Source organism: Tiliqua scincoides, chromosome 3 (assembly GCF_035046505.1).
Source record: "Tiliqua scincoides isolate rTilSci1 chromosome 3, rTilSci1.hap2, whole genome shotgun sequence".
NCBI lineage: Eukaryota > Metazoa > Chordata > Lepidosauria > Squamata > Scincidae > Tiliqua > Tiliqua scincoides.
In genome coordinates this window covers 90,400,028-90,420,039 of record NC_089823.1, presented here as the reverse complement: position 1 = coordinate 90,420,039, position 20,012 = coordinate 90,400,028, and the positions used below count along the sequence as shown (strand labels likewise).

The 20,012-nt window shown below is 44.2% G+C and overlaps 1 protein-coding gene across 1 annotated transcript in view; it reads left to right on the top strand.

The window, feature by feature from the left end:
- The window catches only part of AFF3 (ALF transcription elongation factor 3), a 260,314-nt gene that overhangs the window by 166,876 nt on the left and 73,426 nt on the right, over positions 1–20,012 (top strand). Inside the window, exon 8 of the mRNA XM_066621326.1 lies at positions 2,540–2,591. Within this exon, the coding sequence (XP_066477423.1) occupies positions 2,540–2,591 (52 nt within the window). The remainder of the gene's footprint in view (positions 1–2,539; positions 2,592–20,012) is intronic.

Here is a 20,012-nt window from a genome sequence, read left to right as displayed (position 1 = left end):
CACAGACTTACTCTGAACATTTCCTAGTCAATATTGATGCTGTTAGACAGTTGACCGACTGGCTGATAGTAAGAATGTACACATACATGATTAAATACCATTCTTTGTCAAAGTATACAAAGATCCAACCACAACTTATGGACTATTCTTTTGAATTTGTTTTTTTTTTTCCTTTTGATTTTTATTATAAATTGCAAAAATTAATTATAGCAATGATAGTAAAACACAAGTGTACACAAAATTATCAAGCTGTACATTGTTTCCCTATTAGTGAAAACAAGAAAAAAAACTTAATGCTGAAATAAATGTTTTACAACCCAGTTCTATTCATGACCTGTGGCAGCAGATTTTACAGTCCACTGCTATAAGCTCCATTTTAGCACTGCAAAAGCTGTGTTGCCGTTGTGCACTTTGAAGCCTCTGATAGAAATGGCTGGAGGTTCCATGCATGCCAGAGTAAGAGCCTAATCCTGATGAGTGCGCGCTGGCTCACCGCTGGTGCGCCTTGTTGCAAATGTGCCGTAAGGCATATCTGCAACCATTACTGCTGATCCAGCTTCAGAGGTGGCCCAGTGTGAGCCCACGCTGGAACAGTGCTGGTTGGAAGCCAGTGGATCACACACACACACACACACACACACCCGCTTTCTGTACGAGGTGCTGGGTAGCAGAGAGGTAAGTGGGGAAAGGTGGGGAGGAGGGGGACGGAAGAGGGAGTGGGGCGGGAGGGAGGTGGGACTGGCACAGCTCTGCTCCACTGGATCCAGAGCCCTGTGTAAGGCCCCACAGCCCAACACAAGGTGTCTTTAGTCTGTGCCGGCTAAATAGCCAGCAGAGTCAAGTAGCCCCATTGTGAGGAGGAAGATCCTAACCCCCTTTCCCAGCCCAACACTCCCCCTGAGGCTTCTTGAATTTATGCCAGCAAAATAGCTGGCATAAGTCTAAGGAGACCTAGGGCACAATCCTAACCAGGTCTACTCAGAAGTAAGTCCTATTTTGTTCATTAGGGCTTATTCTCAGGAAAGTGTGGTTAGGATTGCAGCCCTGTTGGTGGCCAGACAGCTTACAGAGAGGTAACTAAAAATGATTTTTACTTATCTCTTCCAGGCTATCTGGTCACTACCACCATCCCACTGCATGCACTGAGTGCTCCGTTGGTGTCACTGAATTGCTCAGGCTGGAGGGGGACAGGATTGGGCTGTTAAGATACCACAAGTCTCTTTGTTGGTTTGTATAGCAACTTGAAATCATGTGTTACAGCCATTACTTTACATATTATCTGGCTAGGGCTTTAAAATTGAAGGCCTGAAATCATAGGAGTGAGCAGTCATTTCCACAAGATAACCCCTGGGCATGGCAGGGGTTAGAACTGATTCAGATTAGATATTTATTAATCTTTACCACTAAACATTTTGTTAAGAAAAGAGATTCCTGAGGCATACTTTTTGGATATTGAAAAACATTTTCACTGCCAGTTGATGAAAAAGCAAGGATTTTCCCTATAATATAATTTTTCTTACCAGCAAATTTGAAATGGAAGGAAAATAAACTTCCCCAATTTCAATCTTTTAATATTTTAAGGACCTATCCCTTGCCAGCCCATAGTACGCAAAGCTGCAGACAGAGCGTGCGCTGCATGCTTGGAAAGGGGTATGACCAGATGCCGCAGGCAAGGAAAGTAAAACTTTTTCTTATGCATCTTTGTGTAGGCTGCCTGGCCTCTGATGGGTCTCATCAGAGCTATGCCCACTATTTTGCTGGCATAAGTCAGATGAGATTCAGGAGGCAGTTCAGGACAGGGAAAGGGGAATCGGATCTCAACCTGTGCCACTGTGGCCAAGATCTTTCTGCCTGGTCCACCCACTTCCCCGAACCACCCAGTATCCTCTCCCAAACCACTCCCACCACCGGTCTACCTGCTCTGGTGGGGCATCTGGTCTTTTGTGCCCCCTGATCTGGAGCTTTCAGTGGCAGATTCTGACATTTGGCACTGGTAATCCCTGAATAGGATTGGGCTGTCACATTTCAAAAATAAGCTGTCACATTTCAAAAATTTTCAAAAATAATAAATTCTTAACATTCCAGAAATCCATTTAAATTATTTTGTTGACTACATTTTTATTTATTTAATCCTAATACAGATATTATGCAATAGAATAAAGTTGGCTTTAGGAAGCATGTAGTGACTAATGCAGTTTGCTATGTTGTAAGGAGATAAATTCAACTGATGCAGTTTACACAGCCTGGATGGAGTCACATAACCCTGTGAAGCAGCATATTTTCAAATTTCATTGATATTACAGAGCACTTATTTCTGAATGGTCAAAAATTAATTTTAAATGTAGATGTATCCAAAGATACATAAAGATAACCTAAAGATGGTATTTCTAAAGATTATTTTATTTTCTACCTATGGTAATGAAGTGTTACAGTATTAAACTTTTGCCAAATACTTAATAGGCATTTATGGATACAGTTATAGCACTTCTAAATTATCCTGTTGAACTTAAGTGTAGATCTTTCATTGTTCTTTCTGCAGAATGTTAGAAGATGATCTCAAGTTGAGCAGTGATGAAGAGGAAAATGACCAGGTGAGAAGCCTATAGTTTGTATATATGTGAATATAATGCCTACAATGCTACAGAAATATCAAAGTATGCTGTGATTACTCATTTAAAAGATTCACAAGGATAAGTATGTGATTCACTGTATCGCATTGCAGCTCTTGAATGCAGGTTTATTTCCACATCCCTGCTATTCTTTGTACATGACCTAGTAAGGGCCTACTTGTTTTACAAATGTGTGTGTTTGTTCCTTTTTTTTTTCTTGTGCTAAATAGGACAGTGGGGGGGGGGGATGTGAGCTACTGCAAAATGGCAGCAGGTAGTAGGCTGCTTTAACTCTTAGCATAGTTTGTATCCAGCTAATTTAAAAGTTTCCATTGGCTTTCAATGAATTTTTTTTTAAAATGGACAGCACAATCTTATATATTTTTTACCCAGAAGTAAGTCCCATTGCATTAAATTGGAAATTTACGCCCAGAAATAAATACACCCAGAAAAATGTGTATGGGATTGCAGACTATATATGTGCTGTTCAATAGCAGCATCAACAAAAATGCACAAGTGGGTTACATAAAGAAATAAAGAAATTGTTTTGTGTCCCCAAGGGGTTCATACTCTAAAAGAGATTATGAAGAAGAAACACCAGCAAACAAACACTATGCTGGGGTGAATTGTATTAAAATTAATACCGCTTTTCAACAGAGTAGTTAACAAAGCGATTTACATAGAAATAAATAATAAATGGTTCCCTGTCCCCAAAGTGTTCACACTCTAAAAAAAAAGTACAGAAGAGACACCAGCAACAGCCATTAGAGAAGATGCCATGCTGGGGTGAAGAGGGATAGTTGCTCTCCTCCTGTTAAATATGAGAAGATCATTACTTCTAAAGCAGTCTCTTTACTCATCTAGTAGGGGCAGACAGGAGCAAAAGGGGTTCACAGTTAGGATACACACTGTGATGGGCTTTAAAAGCTAAAGCCCTCCTTACCCTCCCTTCCATGGTTTTGTGGCATTTTGTATGCTCCCATGCATGCTATTTTAAAAAGAAAGAACAAGGACCAAACTCATGTGTGTGTGTTGTAACATGTATTTTTGGCTCTTATCCTTGGATACATTCTGCTGAACATGTACCAACACACTTCTACTGAAAACAGTGACATCAGGGAGCAGAAGAAAACCCATGGTTTACTCTCAGTAGTCCTGAGATTACAGTCAAACCTTGGGAATGTGAAAGTAACTGGCAAAAAAAAAAATGGATCATCATTAGAAAGAAAAGAACTAGCCCACTAGAATTCAGCCCGGGCATCTGTTTCAGATGCCAGGGTTTACCCCTGGAACATGCAAAGAAAAAATCAGAATGGATTTTCTTTAGTGAATAAATGGATTCCAACAAGAGCATGGAATGTAAGGGAGCATGACGAAGGGTTTCAAGAAGCAACACTGAATTAACAGCGGAAGAGATAGAGAAGGAGATGCAGAAACAGATGAAAAAACAAAGTTGAGCTGATTATATATTAAGAAGCCTACTGTAATTACATTACACACACACATAAGACAGTTTAATTACATAAATGTATTTTTTCTCCTTTAATTAGTTTCATTTATCCATTTTAAAATTGTAGTTTTAATTTTACAGGCTGTGATCTAATGCGTGGAAAGAAATTTTCTTGGTTGTGTATTTAATTTCAGTGACACTGAAGAACCCTTACCTTTTTAATCCCCAATCAATATCTGAAGAGTGCACAATTAGCAGACCGCTGGGTAGTTAACATAAATCTACAACTTAAAAAGATCCAATTCCCTTTGATTTATAATGCATAAAGTAATAATTTTATCATCATCTCTTTCGGAAAATGACTGAAGTTTTGTGTCATGGAGATGTCAAAACTGTTCTCAGGATTGTTCAGAGTGCTGAATTTTGGTGATTATTGGCTTTTGGTTTCCCAAAGTGTGGAGTAGCACATGAAACATTCACATTACATTCTCTTTTCTTTAGTATAGAGGTCATTGGACAGTTTAAATCAGCCTTAGGTGTATTATTATTCTGCAGTGATTTCTAACTCTGATGCCAATATGTCTTCTTTCCTCCTTTCCTTCATTCTTCTTTTCTTTTTTGTCCTTTTAAAATAGGAAAAATTTATAGCAGAAATTAGAATGTCTAAAGCAGTACTCTTCAACCTTTTTGTGCCACAACCCCAATAAATAAATAAATAAATAAAGTCAGGGCCTATGAGAGGAATTTTAGCAGAGGGTACAAAGTTTCTTCTAGACTCCTTCCCAAAGAAGAAGGGTGGCAATGGGGGTAGGCAGAACAGGGGGGGCAAAATAGGGCAGGGGTGGGTGCCGATAGCCACAATAGTCTTTGGAACTCAGGTCTACGAGGCTTCTTGATGCAGAGCCCATGTCTACCTGACCATGCGGCATTAGCAGCTAAATAAAGTAATATGGAAAACCAAACACACTCCTCTAAGAGCCCAATCCTGAGGTCTGTAGCATGGCCCCGCACCGCGGACCTCAGTCACAAACATGCCATAAGGCACGTTTGCAGGGCTTACCACCGGGCTCCCGCCAGAGCTAGCCCAGCGCTAGCCAGCACTGGGCTAGCGCCCGGCTGTCGTCTGGGTTCCGCAGCTCCGCGGTCCCCCAGACCGCCGGGCTGCGGAATGGGAGGCAGGGGCGTGGCCGGGGGTGTGGGGAAGGTGTTCCAGGGAGGGGGAGGCATGGCTGGGGGCATGGGGGAGGTGTGTTGGGGGGCTGGGCAGAGGCGCATCTGTGGAGCCGACCTCCACAGGATCCTAGGCGCTCGTGCAGGGCTGCTCGCCCTAGGCGAGCACCTTTACTTTAGTGAGTAGCCCCATTGTGGGGCTGCTTCCCTTACTCGGGGGAAGGAGATGAACATCCCCTTCTCCTGACTAGCCTCCCGCGGTAGCGCAGGATCACGGCAGCCCTCTGTGGAGCTGCCGGGTCCAGGAGCTCCGGGCAGCTCAGGATTGGGCTGTAAGTCTCTCTAAAATTTTTGAAATATAGAAAATGGATTGCAGAATATTAGCATTATCATATTTAGGCTCACACTAGAATGGATCAAAATGAACTTCTGCAGCAGCTGTAGCCCCACAGCTGGGTCTCTGAGCTTCTATACACTACTCCATGGTTGTAGGATCCACAAGCCAAAGGGCTACTGTAGCAGGCCAGTTTCTTCCCAGATTTGACACTCTGTTAAGGAGGATCATGGATGCTTTCCTGGTGTGTATGGCTCGCAGCAGCAGCAAACACTGCATGCACATGGTTGTGCCCCAGCATTATGCGCTGGCAGTGAGTTCAGGTGAGATAGGAAAATGTCAAGTCCCAAGAGCTTTCTGGGCCCCCTCCTTTGGCTCCTGGGCCCCCTTTCTGACCCTGGGCCTGGGTACAAATTACCCCCTTTACCCCCCTAGACCCTGAATTAGACTGGGAACCCACTGCTGGTTCCACTTCCCTCCTGGGACCCTGTCCACCCACTCCTTTCTCCCATCACCGCCTACTCCTCGCTCCATAATATCCTCCGAGCACTGTTCACTGTAACCAAATACTCTTATTAGAGAGAGCATAAAAAGCTACCATGAAGGCTGGCATTAGTGAAAGCTATTTTAGCACAGTTGCTAAAGACCTAAGCAGGACTGGGGCACAATCCCTTAGTACCTGAAGGGGTACACCAGGTGCCTCCCCATTTATCTGCTGATGCTCTAGTCCAGTGGTCTTCAACCTTTTCATTCCAGTAAGTTTTTATGACCCCACAACTGAGTCTTCGTGACCCCATTGAGGTCCCAACCCCAAGGTTGAAGAACACTGCTCTAAAGGAAGGAATACATTTTTGGTCCATTGTGTAATTCATATCAATCAATAGTAAAAGAATTTGACTGATTCGTTTTCCTATGTGGAAAAGTAATCTAACTTATTTTTACAACTTCAGTCTTGTAGCAGTCCCGTCCCCCCCTTAGGATCAGGTTGGTTGCCACCGAGGTTTTGTGGCTGTGAAAATTTATTGCTCACAGAGTCAATCAATCTGTATTCAGCAGTTTAGTCTGAATAAATAGAGCCATTGTGCCTGTCTGGAATATGTAACCAAAGTTCATCCAGTCTGTTTGCCTCTTGCATCTCCTGAGATTCATAAAAGGCAACACCCTGGTATGTACTCTTGGTCTCTGCCAAAGAAATTATGAAATTGTATAAATAGAAGCTAAGGAAGCAACTAGAGCCCATCTTGAGAGACAAGATTCCAAAATGAAATTCCAACTGTAATTGAAAGAAAAAGAACTGTGCTTCAGTGCTTTGCCCCCGATTATGCAGAAAAGTGTTATGTTCACGTGCAATGATGCTTGCATATGAATCTACAAATAAATCTCAGATACTGACCTCCTTCAGATAATCACCTAAGTCATGGTTGAGATAATCATGAATGAGCCTATCTGAGCTTGGTTTCATGCATTTCTCCTTTCCTCTTCCTTGAGAGAAGAAAGCTGAAGACTTTTGAAGTAGCCACAGATCCCTGTTTATGTTCAAACTAGGGGAAATGTAGCTAGTTGTAATGGTGGTTCTTTAAACCCTCAACCATTCTTATTTTTAAATTACTTGTTTCTGGGATACATTTTCTACCCCATATGCATACTGACCAAAAAACAGTTGTGTTATTTTATAAAGCTATAACTTTAATACTAGAAACTAAATTTAAAGACCTGAGAACAACAGACTATATGTTCCAAATGCAATTAGGCATTTTCCAGCCCAAACCTAACTAATAGCCCAGTCTTATGCAGATCTACGCAGAAGTATGTCCCACTGTGTTTAATGGGGCCTACTCCCAGGAAAATGTGCACAGGATTGCAGTCTCAACTTTCCTCACCAATGCAGCAGCACCAACGGAGTACACACTGCATCCTGTGGTGGGGAGGCAGTTGTGGAGATCTCTTTGTGGTAAGGGAACTTTCATTCCCTTGCCCTGATGCAAGCCTCCACTGCCCAAATGGATCTCCTTGGAACTGCTCATCAATTTTGGTGGCACAGAACTGAGGAGCTTAAAGGAAAGGGAAGAGGAGAGGGAACAGGGATAGGATCCTAGAGCAAATTGGTGCCACTGGGAGCCACCCCTCCCTCCTCCATTCCCCACCCAGATACTCCCCCATTCCTCCCACTACCCAGCCATCCCTGTTGGTAGCTGATACCAACTACCTGTGGTGCCACCATATGACAGTTAAAGACAGCTGAACCTCTTTTCCACTGTCATAACTGCTAGTTAGAATTGGACTGTTTAGCTATTTGAAATCCAACACAGTTTTGAGAATATAAAATTCTTGCTTCTTTCACTTACATTGTGGAATATATTTTTCAACACAAGAACTTATCTTTATAGTTCTAATGAAATATTTTTTTCACATTAACCTACAGACACTGTAAGCATATCACCTGACAGGTCGATTTCACCTTACTGGAAAGTCTTACAAAACAACTCACATTATGTTGTGCTTGTTCCTTTATCCTTGTTTGCAAAAGAAACAGTGCCCAGAAGACGGAAAAGGTGGCAGCAGTAAACAGAACAGTCAAAGTTGTTCTATGTACATGCTCAGATGTTGTGTACTATGCATCCTTCTCCTAATATGCCTGTCATTCAGGATTTTTTTCCAGACTGGCCAGGATTTTTCACTTCTCATTTTCCAAGTATCACCCTCTTGGATGACTGTTGAACCATAAAACTGTCTTGCTTCCTGTCAACATTTGGTTAGTTTCCTCCCTGTAGGCTGGCTGCCTGCATGTCATGTTCTTCAGTTAAGCAAGAATGCTCCTTATTAAGTAGGAAACACTCATGCTTCAAGCACTGCTAATGAAAAACAAAGGTAATGCGTGCAGGGGGTTGCTGTTTATATAGGTTTCCCCATATCCACGGTTTCCATATCCATGGGGGGGGGGGAGTAATGGAACCCTTGTGGATACAGGAAGATGCCTATACTGCTACTTCTTCTGTTGTCCCTCTACCACAATGGACAGGGAGTGTTCCTCTTGCTTTTACATCAGAAACAATAGACAATGGAGCAATAGCATCTGCTGACAGATGTCGGCAGGAGGAACCAATGAGCGGATATTGGAGTAGACCTAATTCAATAGGCTTTTCCCATCCAAGGATATGGTGCAATAGCAAGTTACCAATAAGAAATCCAGCAATCCTAATACCTAATATATTATCATAGAAGTATAAAGGAAACAGAATAATATAGTACCAAACATACTGAAATAATGTGGAATAAGTTACATATTCAAGATTTTTAAGTGTGACAGAAATATTGAAGGGGTTATTAAAGCAAAACCATGTCCTTGTCTTTAAATAGCATAGCAAAAATATTGTAGGAAATACTGAACTTACTTGATCGCCTAACCTTAGCCTTCCCTAAGGATATATTATCTAATATGACTTCCAAGCGAAAGTATTTGAAATCTCAACATTGCAAATCCAAATTAGCTGTGACAGCTTTCATTAATAGAATCTTCTTCGCAATGCATCTAAAATTGGCTAACAAGATTTTAATAGAAGATGAAGCTTAATGATCACATTTAATGATCTCAGCAACCACTGCCCTTTGCAGCAGATTCTAATTAAGCCTCCTTGTATGGCTATTACTCTATATGCACATCCCCAAAGAAAGAGTGCAAAATATAAGTTCTGTGGTGCTGTGTGTGTGTGTGTAACACAAAGAGCCTTGATTTGAATGTGCTTAATTGATCTAGTGTATATACCACAATAATGACATTGAAAATTCTATGCTTGTCATAAATTATGCAAACTAAGCACTTGGATAGTGATGGAAAGAAGAGGAAATAAATGAGGCAGGAGGGGAAAATAAGGCAGGCCACCAAGTGCTGCTGTTGCACAAGTTGCATTCACCTCTCCAAGACCTATAGCCCAATCCAAACCCTGGGCTGAGCTGGTGCAGGTCTTCCTGCTCTGGCTCTGAGTGTTGCAAATGTGCTGAAAGGCACATTTGCACACTGACTCAAGAGCTGGCTGGGCCAGTGCAGAGGCTTGTGCCTGCTTAGCCAGGCCAGATCCAGACCCTGCGCCGACTGACACAGGTAAGTATGCGTCGAGCAGCGCAGGGGGTGGGTGGGGAGGGTGGTGGGAGGGCAGTTTGGAGGCAGGGGCATTCCTGGGTCAGGGAATAGAGACAGTTTCAGGCACAGGAGGGGCAGGATCAGCAGCGGCAGCACATGTTATATCCTAACTTCCTCTCCCACCTGGGCAGCCCTATATGGACTTCTCAAATGTGCAGCAGCTTAGGGTAAGGGGAAGAATATCACCTTACCCTGAAGTGACCTCCAGCCCACTCCTAATCCACAGGTTAGGGTTTTGCTGCTACTGAAATTAGTAATGATTACCCAGTAGTATTGCTTGGTATATTGCACTAAGAAATAAGGCAGCAGATAGGAAAGTAATTCTTGTGCAGCATAGAAAATGACCTTATCAGGACTGAATGGCCTGTGCAGTGCCCTCTTTTTTCAGGGACATCTCTTTAACAGGTCTGTCCACGTTTTCTCTGTAATGAGAGAACAGTGGCAGCCAGTCTGGAGAACAGTTTGGACGCATGTCACAAATAAAGTTCAAAGAATGGGACAGTTCCACTATACCATGAACTACTGGTACATGAACTTCCTCTACCACTCTGCTTTAGTGGTGCTTGCCTCTTGTGTGCTGAGAAGTTGGCAGCAGGACAGCCAAGAGAATGAAGCAGGTGGGAGTGCAGGCTGGCCCTTAACTGTAGCTGACAAAGCTTGGAAACCCTAGCTCATGTTTTCAGCCCAACATTAATTAGCTCTCTGTAGGCCTTGTTAAAAAAAAAAAAATTCCATAGCAATCAACCAAGACATCATTTAATGACTTCAGAGAAACTAGTTCTCAGATTTCTGAACCCCTTAGCAGTAGATGTACAGGTGTCAAAACCCAGAAACCAATCAAGACAACTAAGGGTGCAATCCTACCCTGTGCTGGAACAGGCAAGCCAAGAGGCTTGTGCTGTATCCAGCGCGGGATAGGGTCAAAAGCAGCTCAGCCAGAGATAAGGGGAAACTTTTCCCCTTACCTCCAGGTAAGGCACGCTGACCCCTATGGATCTCCTCGGACCTGCGCCACCTCCTGAGCATGAAGCAGCTCCGAACTCCCTGGGAACAGGGGTGGGGATCCAGCATAAGTGCTGGATCCCAGCCCTGCCTCCCGCTCCCTACCCGCCCACCCTCCCCCCGCCCCAGAACCCCACCTTCTCCCCGCCCACTAGAGAGCCCAGCTGGGCTGATGCAAGGCTTGTATGCCAACTCCCAAGGAGGAACTTGTGCTGGCCCAAGGACACCTCTGAGAATAAGAGAATAACCCTAAGAGAATAACCCAAGTACTCATTTCTTGTTTTAATATATTGAAAATCTGTACATTTACAGCTCAATCGAATGCATGTTACTCAGACATATCATCATACTCACTGGGGCTTTCTCCCAGGAAAGTGTGAATAGAATTGCAGCTTTAGACCTGTAATGCAACTCCATATGCAAATAAGATCCCTTTCCAGATAGCCATCATGGATTCCCTTATCTTACTGGTGCAGCATTGGTTTCCACCAATAGATTACTACAGTTTGCATCTTTTGAAGCATTTACACTTGCTTAATGTAGATGTCATGCTTAGTCAAGTGCAGGAAATATGTGACAGAGGCATTTGCATTTGCCTATGAATTGGCCCTGCCCATAATGATTTGGGGGCTTAGTCTGTTCCATCCTCTTTCCATTCACTAAGGGCACAGTCTTAACTGGTAGTTAGGCCAGCACAAGTCCCTTGCACCGGCCAGTAAAGCACTTTCACTCCATCCTGGAGGCAAGGAACTTGTGCCAGCTGAACTGCACCGTCGCAGGCCCAGGGATGGTGAGTTTGTGTTGGCCAAGCTCAGCAAGGAGGTGTTTTGGGGTGGGGAAGGGCAGGTTGCAGGCAGTCCAGGGGGCAGGCGGGCAGGGAGCGGGAGGTGGGGCCAAGATCTGGCAGTTATGAGGGATCCTAACCCAGTTCCTGGGCAGCCTGGGCCAGTCCTGGACTGCTTGGATTTGCGCTACCTCTGGAGGTGGTGCAGATCCGAGTAGCTCCATTTGGGGCTGCAGTGGCTCTCCCTGGAGTAAGGGGAAGTGGTTCCTCTTGCCCTGGGCTGAGCCACTAAATGCTGGAAACTTGCACTGGATATAGCACAGGCCCGCTGGCCTGCCTATTTCCTGCACATTAGGATTGCGCTGCACATCACTCACTGACACATTGAGTGATGTGGACTCAACATCACTTGAACATTGAGTTCAAGGACACATTGTCCTTGAACAAAGTCTCTCTGTACTGTTCAAAAGCATTAACAATATTGTCAAATTGTAAACTTGGTTTAAATCCTGCAGACTCAACAGTAAATCCAGTATATAATATGTAGCCTCTATATTCAAACTTTGAGCTTTCAGTGACTGTGGTAGAACACAGAAGATCTCTGCCTCAGTAGTTCCTTTCAGCTTACTCTACGCACAGATGAACCCTAATTACATTGAAGCAGCTTACTATTCAGTCCCAATTACAATGAAGGCATTTAATTTCCTCTTTGATTTCCTTTAACCAACATATCACAACTTGTGACACTTTTTGGTAATTTATTTTACAGACACAGAGACCTAAATATCTGTTCATTATGTTCCCTATGTTGCCATAAAGGATGGAGATAGAAGATGCAATCTCTAGCGAATGAAAACCAGAAAATTATTGCTGTTGGTAGAATACTGTATTTGTTTATCTCATAGAATTGAAGCAAAGCTGGAACCTTCCTTGGGTGATAAATAGTTTGAAGGGAAATCAATAGATTTCATCTTGAATGGATCTATATTCACTAAGGTTTTGAGTTTGGGGAGGGTTGGGATGAAAAAGACCCTGTATCTTTCCATGAATGGCAACTGAGGAGCTACTGAAGTTGAGAAGATCAACCAAAATTCTTTTCCTGGTTTTTCAAGCCACCAGTGCAGTTTTTCTCTGCTGCTTCCAGCACAGCACTATAGTTAGAACTCATTTGGACAGAATCTCAAGCCTTGTTTAAGTATAATGGCAACACTATTTAAAATAACTATTGATTTCAAATAAAGATACTGAGCGATAGGATGCTATGAAACAGTTTCAAGGTAGTTTTAGGATAGATATTTGGCTCCATCATTCCTTATTTCTAATTTTTAAAAATTAAATATAAAGCAAGCAAATATTAGGTGTTTGGGCAGCCCAATGAGTCCTTAATAGCTGGAAAAGAGATGGTAGATTTTGCTATGGTAGCTATGGCAACAGCCAAACTTTGCAAATCCCATTTGATTTTTTTTTATTGGCTAACAAAAACCATTGCTAAAGAAGGATAGTAGTGCAGAGGTGCTTCACCATTCCTGCTTCCCAGAGCAATAAACAGAATATAGGATGCTTTATGAAGATCCTCCCCAAGTGAGCCCCATTAGTAGTATCTGCTGCACTAGCTCTGGGGACAGACCTCTGTGGGGCTGTAAAGGTCCTGACATCATGTTCATAATAGGATCGTTAGGTGATCCCATGAGCTGTTGCCTCAGTGCAGAGGCCCAAAAGATCAGATGGTTAAAGGCCTCTCTGGCTATAATTCTCAAAACTGTTATCCTGGTTCCCTATAAGCTGAATCAAAGTGTAATTTTTCTTTCTTCCCTCCAGGCATAGCGCATAAAATTGAATACATTCTCAGTTTTTTTTTTCCTTGATAGATAATGTGTTGTCTTTAGTAAAGCTAATAATGTAAAATAAAATGCCAATTACATAGCACAATCAAAATCAGCTGTTAAAAAAACTGAAGCAGATAATGGATGGTTCTAAGTGTCACTCTTTTGCTTGCATTGGTATTATAGGAAATGCTGGCATAATGGAATACAGAAAGCCACCCCTTTAATCTCAATGGTAGGACATGCTCCTCTCACAGGACAAGCGTGTGCACTCGCACAGTTGTAAATCTGTTCCTTGAATGTAGCACATTCTACCTTCTCCCTATTTTCTCAGTGAAAACACTGTGTGTTTTTCAGTCCTAAACAAAAATATATTATCTCAATATAATATTAATAATGGCTTACATTTCTATAGTGGTTTTTTGCAAAGCACTTAACATGTACTCATATTATCTTCATGTAGTCCTTACAAATCCCTATAAGGTTAACATTAGTATCCCCATGTTGCAGTGAGGAGCCAAGGGAGTGGATCACCCAAGGCCACCTAGTGAGTTCATGAAGGAGGCAAGATTTAAACTAGGGAAGTCCTGATTCACATTGTATGTTTACTGCTTCCCTTTAAATAACACCCTGGTCAGAGAAGGTCATAATGGAGTTTCCCCAAGAAATGGGTTTAACACAATTTAAATAAATCATGCAGACACTGCAACAAGTGGACAAACACGTTAGTATTGTTGATTAATATACAATGTGTATAGCAAGAGTTATTAACATATAATAAAATAGGTACCTAAGTAACATGTAGAGAGGCCAAGAGATATTCCCAAAGCAGTTAATTAGCTGCATGGAGGGTAAAACATAGCAATTATACCTTAATAAGCTATCAGTTTATAACTAAAGATGTATATATGCACAGCATTATTTTCAGGGATTAGATGACTCATTTGGAACTCTGACCCTGCTGCAAGCAGAGGGCATTGTGGACCAACAAAAGCCATTCATTTCCTTCAAAAGAAAGAGCCATGTCAGTGTCACATGTTCTTTCTGCAGGGACATTTTTCCTATACTTATCTCTCCCATTTAATCTAAAATTTATTTTTAATGTATGTGTCAAACTTATATAGAAAATAAAGAATAACCAGAAAAGTAGCTTGTGGTCCACGCACAACTTGTTATGTGCAAACAAGCTGAGCTGCTTATATTTGAGCTGCTGAGTCCCTGAGTATATATAGTATAATTTAAGAAGTTTAATCTGTCAAGTTTTACTAGTTATGTTTTTTAGGGTCCAATCCTATCCAATTTTCCAGTGTCGATGCAACTGGGCCAATGGGGCATGTGCTGCATCCTGTGGTGGGAAGGTAGTCACAGAGGCCTCCTGAAGATATACAGGTCCAGCCTATTTATGCACGGATTTTTTATACATGGATTTGACTCAACAGGAATGACCACTGCAAATGAGAAGGAATGTACTGATCCCTGGAGAAGGGTAAAAAGGCATCCCTTTAAAATCAGTTAAAAAAAACTGAACAGTCCTTTAACAATAGCCTCCTTAATGAGAGACGGAGAGGGCAGCTGACTGACAATCCATCAGTCCTTCTCTCTCCAGCAGACCCCTCCCTTCCCCCTGAGCAGAAAGAAAGGTGATCCCAGATTCCCCTGAAAGAAAGGTGATCACTTTGCATTGGTGAAGAGAGGGACTGAGTGAAGCGCCTTTCTAAGTTGGAGGTCGACTGATAGATGGATTATCTTCTTAATGACTTTTATCTTACATCACAAAGGTCAGCAAGGCTGTTTTTAAATCACCGGAACAAAGAAACTTTGTTTTTTAAATTGATTTGCTATAGTGCATTTTTTTGCCATCCACGTGAGTGCTTGGAACAGAACCCACGCAAATAATGAGGCTCAACCTGTAGAAACATTTGTTTCCTTACCTCGGGACTGCATTGCGGCTGTGCCAGTGCTGGAAATTTGGATAGGATTGGGCCCTCAGTATTACATCTCCATCCCAAAACGTTGTGGAGGCTGTAAATAAATTGGTATAACAAAATGAAACAAATGTGAGCTAGGGGCAATAAAGGAATGCTATCAACACATGATGCTTGTAGTATGCTACAACCTCTGTAGTATCTCCATTTGGGTGTCAGTGCAAGCCAGTGCCAAAAAGTGCTTGCCATCTGCCAATACGATTGATAATGTATACCCAAACAAGATATTTATTAGTTATTTGATTTTTCTCTGTAAACCTCTTTGTGGACTTTTAGTTGAAAAGCGGTATATAAATACTGTTAATAATAATAATTAATAATATATATTAAACCAACTAGAGATGGCTTCTTTGGCTCCAGGCTCCAGAGTAGGGCTCAAGGGTAGGGAAAAGTCAGTAGGTTTCCACCCTTCTTATGGTTCTGCTGCTTTCTATCTTTTTTCCCTGCCTTTCCTCCTTATCTCTCTCTGGGAGAGGGCTAGGGCCAGTGGTGGGATTGAGCCGGTTCGCCCCGGTTCTATAGTACCGCCTCCTAGTTCACCTCTTGGTTCGGAGAACCGGTTGTTGGCTGGGGAGCGCACGCGCAGCTATGACCCTCCTGCGACTGCGCGGAGAATGCAGGAGAGGGCGCAAACGGCCAGCCTGCAGCCTCGTTGATGAGGAGCAGTTCAGCTGCTCGCCACGTGCCTCTCCTCCCCGGCTAGGCTCAGCACTCCCGGTGAGTCGGGGCCCGGGAGGAAGAGGAGGGCGCTGGAGCCCAAAGAGCCCCCGCTGCCCCCAAGGGCGAGCCCCCCCGCCGCCATGTGTCCCCACCCGCTAACGAGGGAAACAGGAGCAGTTGCCCGCCCTGCGCCTGTCCTCCCCAGCTGAGCTAGCTGGCTCAGCTTTCCTGGTGGGTCGGGGGTGCAGGAGGAAGAGGGGGACGCTGGAGCCGCTCCCACTCAAAGAGCCCCCGCTGCCCGCGAGGGCGAGCCCCCCCTGCCGCCATGTGTCCCCTCCCGCTAACGAGGGCAACAGGAGCAGTCAGCAGTCCATCGCCCTGAGGATTGCAGCCCCAGCAGAGTTTGCCACACTTTCCTGGGAGTAAGCCCCTTTGAACACAATGGAACTTACCTCTACGTAGGCACTGAGCACAATCCTAACCAGGTCTACTCAGAAGTAACTCCTATTTTGTTCAATGAGGCTTACTCCCAGGAAAGTGTGGATAGGATCGCAGCCTCAGTGACGAAGATGAGATGCTTCCTTCTTCACATTCTGATTGACAGTGGCTGCAATCCTAACCACACTTTCCTGAGAGTAAGCCCCATTGAACAAAATAGGAGTTACTTCTAAGTAGACCTGGTTAGGATTGTGCTCAGTGCCTACGTAGAGGTATGTTCCATTGTGTTCAATGGGGCTTACTCCCAGGAAAGTGTGGCAAACTCTGCCACACTTTCCTAGGAGTAAGCCCCATTGAATACAGTGGAACTTACCTCTGAGTAGACACTGTCAGTCAGAAGGCGAAGAAGGAAGCATCTCATCTTCATCACTGAGGCTGCGATCCTATCCACGCTTTCCTGGGAGTAAGCCCCATTGAACACAATGGGGCTTACTTCTGAGTAGACATGCCTAGCATTGCATTGTCAGTCTGGAGGAGAATGAAACGTAGCCCAGGACCTCCAAGGGGCACCTCCTCCTTCCAGCTCCAGACTGCAGAAGTTTTTGGAGCTCCCCTCCACCTTTGATCCAGGCAAGAGGGTCAGTCTCCCAGTGTCTCACCCCACCAGTGGCTCTCCCCAGAAGACTTTTTGCCCCTAAGAGACATCAAACCCCCCCCCCCCATCTCTCACACAGGAAGGGACTGAAGATCGCTTATGTCTCCCTGGCACACTTCTCCAGCTTGGATGGGCTCAAGGTCCCCAGTGAGAGGAGCCAAGGGAAGACTTGCCTTCCCCTGTGAAGTGCAGGTGCAGCTCCACGCCTCCTGCTGCTGCTGCCGCTGCCCAGAGCAGATGGGTTGCCAACCCCTGGACTAAGCTAATTACTGGGCTGGGGCACCTTCCTTATGAGGAAAGGCTATTTGGGCCTCTTCAGCCTAGAAAAGAGGCACCTGAGGGGGGACTTGATTGAGACATACAGAATTATGCAGGGGATGGACAGAGACAGAGAGGATAGAGAGATGCTCTTTACACTCGCACAAAACACCAGAACCAGGGGACATCCACTAAAATTGAGTGTTGGGAGGGTTAGGACAGACAAAAGGAAATATGTCTTTACTCAGCATGTGGTTGGTCTGTGGAACTCCTTGCCATCACTGTGGCAAGGAGTTCCACAGACCAACCACATGCTGAGTAAAGACATATTTCCTTTTGTCTGTCCTAACCCTCCCAACACTCAATTTTAGTGGATGTCCCCTGGTTCTGGTGTTTTGTGCAAGTGTAAAGAGCATCACAGGATGTGGTGATGGCCTAGATGCCACCTGGCCTAGATGCTTTTAAAAGGGGATTGGACAAATTTCCAAAGTCCATCACAGGTTACAAGCCATGACATGTATGGTGCAACCTCCTGATTTTAAAAATGGGCTACGTCAGAATGCCAGATGCAAGGGAGGACACCTGGATGAGGTTTCTTGTTATCTGGTGTGCTCCCTGGGGCATTTGGTGGGCTGCTGTGAGATACAGGAAGCTGGACTAGATGGGCCTATGGCCTGATCCAGTGGGGCTGTTCTTATGTTCTTATGCAGCCCTGACCCCCTCTCCCATGCAACCCTGATCCCCTCCCCTATTTTAACAGTAATTATTGCCTACTCTTTATTCTATAATTTCAGGGAACAAATGTTCCCTGCCCCCCACCACAGGATGCAGTGCATGCCCTATTGGTACAGCTGCACTGGCACTGGAAAATTGGATAGGATTAGGTCCTAAGTCCTCTTAACTGTAACTTTCCAGCACCAAGTCCTGGAGGTTTCCTTGTGACAACGAAATGTTTGTTCCCTTACCTCTGGGCTGCATTGGCTCTGGAAAGTTGGATAACCCTTAGGCTGCAATCCTACTCACACCTGGGAAGCAAGCCCAATTGACTATAGAATGTGATTTGCTCCTGTGTAGGCTTGCATAGGATTGGGCTGCTATTCCCAGTGTGCTGAGGATGGTACAGTTAGCATTGCTCCTTCTCTCGAAGAAAAGTTCCTTTAGGTTATTCTCCCTCCCCCCATGCAAGTGAAATGCCAGGCTGACTAGCAATTGAAGATTTTTTGAACAAGTTTGCAAATTGGGTTTAGGTCTTATCACCTAATGAAAAAGAACTGGAGAAGCACTGGGAAGAACTTGTGATCAGGGTGAACCTCAAAACCTGCAAGGCTTGTTACATGTGCTGTTAATTTTCATTTTTGGGCTGGGTTGTGGGTGCTGGGCACCTACACAGCTGCAACACTTTCGAAGGACTGTGGTGGGGAGGTTCTGCCTCACCTGCCTCCCCACCCACTGCAGGCCCCTGCTTTGCACTCCCTGGTCAGTAGCAGCCCTCAAACTTGTGGGAGACTCGCCACTAGAGTAGACCAAAGTGATGGGTATCTGCTGTTGCCTGTCAGAAAGCAACCTAGAAAAATAGTCCCCTCATTGTACCTTTTTGCTCATTAGTGAAACTGTCCTTCAAGGCTGCCATTCTCTCTCAAACCCTGGAAGTCAACAACTCCCCTTGAACTTGTTGGGCTTCTGAGTAGACGTGCATTGGATTGCAGAGTTGGAAGTTGGAGGGGGAAGCTTTAGAGTTCACTGGAATTCTTTTTGGGGCTGGGTGGTAAAAGCAATAGAGCAGCATTTCTCAACCAGTAGTACTCATACCACCAGTGGTACTTGAGGTGGTGCCCAGTGGTACTCATGGCAGGACCCCTCCCCCAGACCTCCACTGCCTGGCAGTGAGACCAGCAATACGATGCAACAAACAGTGGTAGGAGGCTCAGTTCTGCTTTTCTTGCACTCAAAAAAGCCTTCCCATCTACCCTGGGAGCCCAATCCTATGCATGTCTACTCAGAAGTAAGTTCCATTATAGTCAATGGGACTTACTTCCAGGAAAAAGTGGATAGGATTGTAGCCTGAGCCTCTCTCTTACCGTGGTTTGTTGTATCATGTCTGGCTTCTTAGCATGGAAATAACTGGTGATAAAGTCATTCCAGTTACTTCCAGTTGTACTTCCCAGAGGTGGGCCATGCAAAATGGTACAGCGGGCGAGAGGCAGATGCTGAGGAATGCTGTAATAGAACAAAAAAGAAGGGGAGATATAAAGATGTTACTATGCTGTTGTTGCTTTTGGTTGATGATGAGGTGTCAGACTATGTGCTCAGTGCACTTTTGCTGACCAGATGTTCACCACTAAAAGTGAACCAGATCCTTGAGAGGATTGACTGCTCTGGTAAAAATCACCAAGTTCCCACTGAGAAGGAAGGTGGCCCAGCTCAAAGCCCAGTGCAGCAAGTTGGTTTGTGCAGATGTGAAGGTGCTATGCTGCTGTGGTGTCTCCAGAGGTTGGTAACCTGGAGCCCTGGCAGTTCCCACCTCCTCTTATTGGTGCCTTCCTGATTTCATTATACAACTGCCTTGAGAATTCAAGAAAAAATGTCCATTTGAAGTGTGCATGTCAGCCGCATGTTTATCCTCCTTGGAAACTAGTGGCCAGAGGCCTGTAAGTATGACTATAGAGGACAGAATTGCAGCCTTGCAATTTGGATTTAGACATTGGG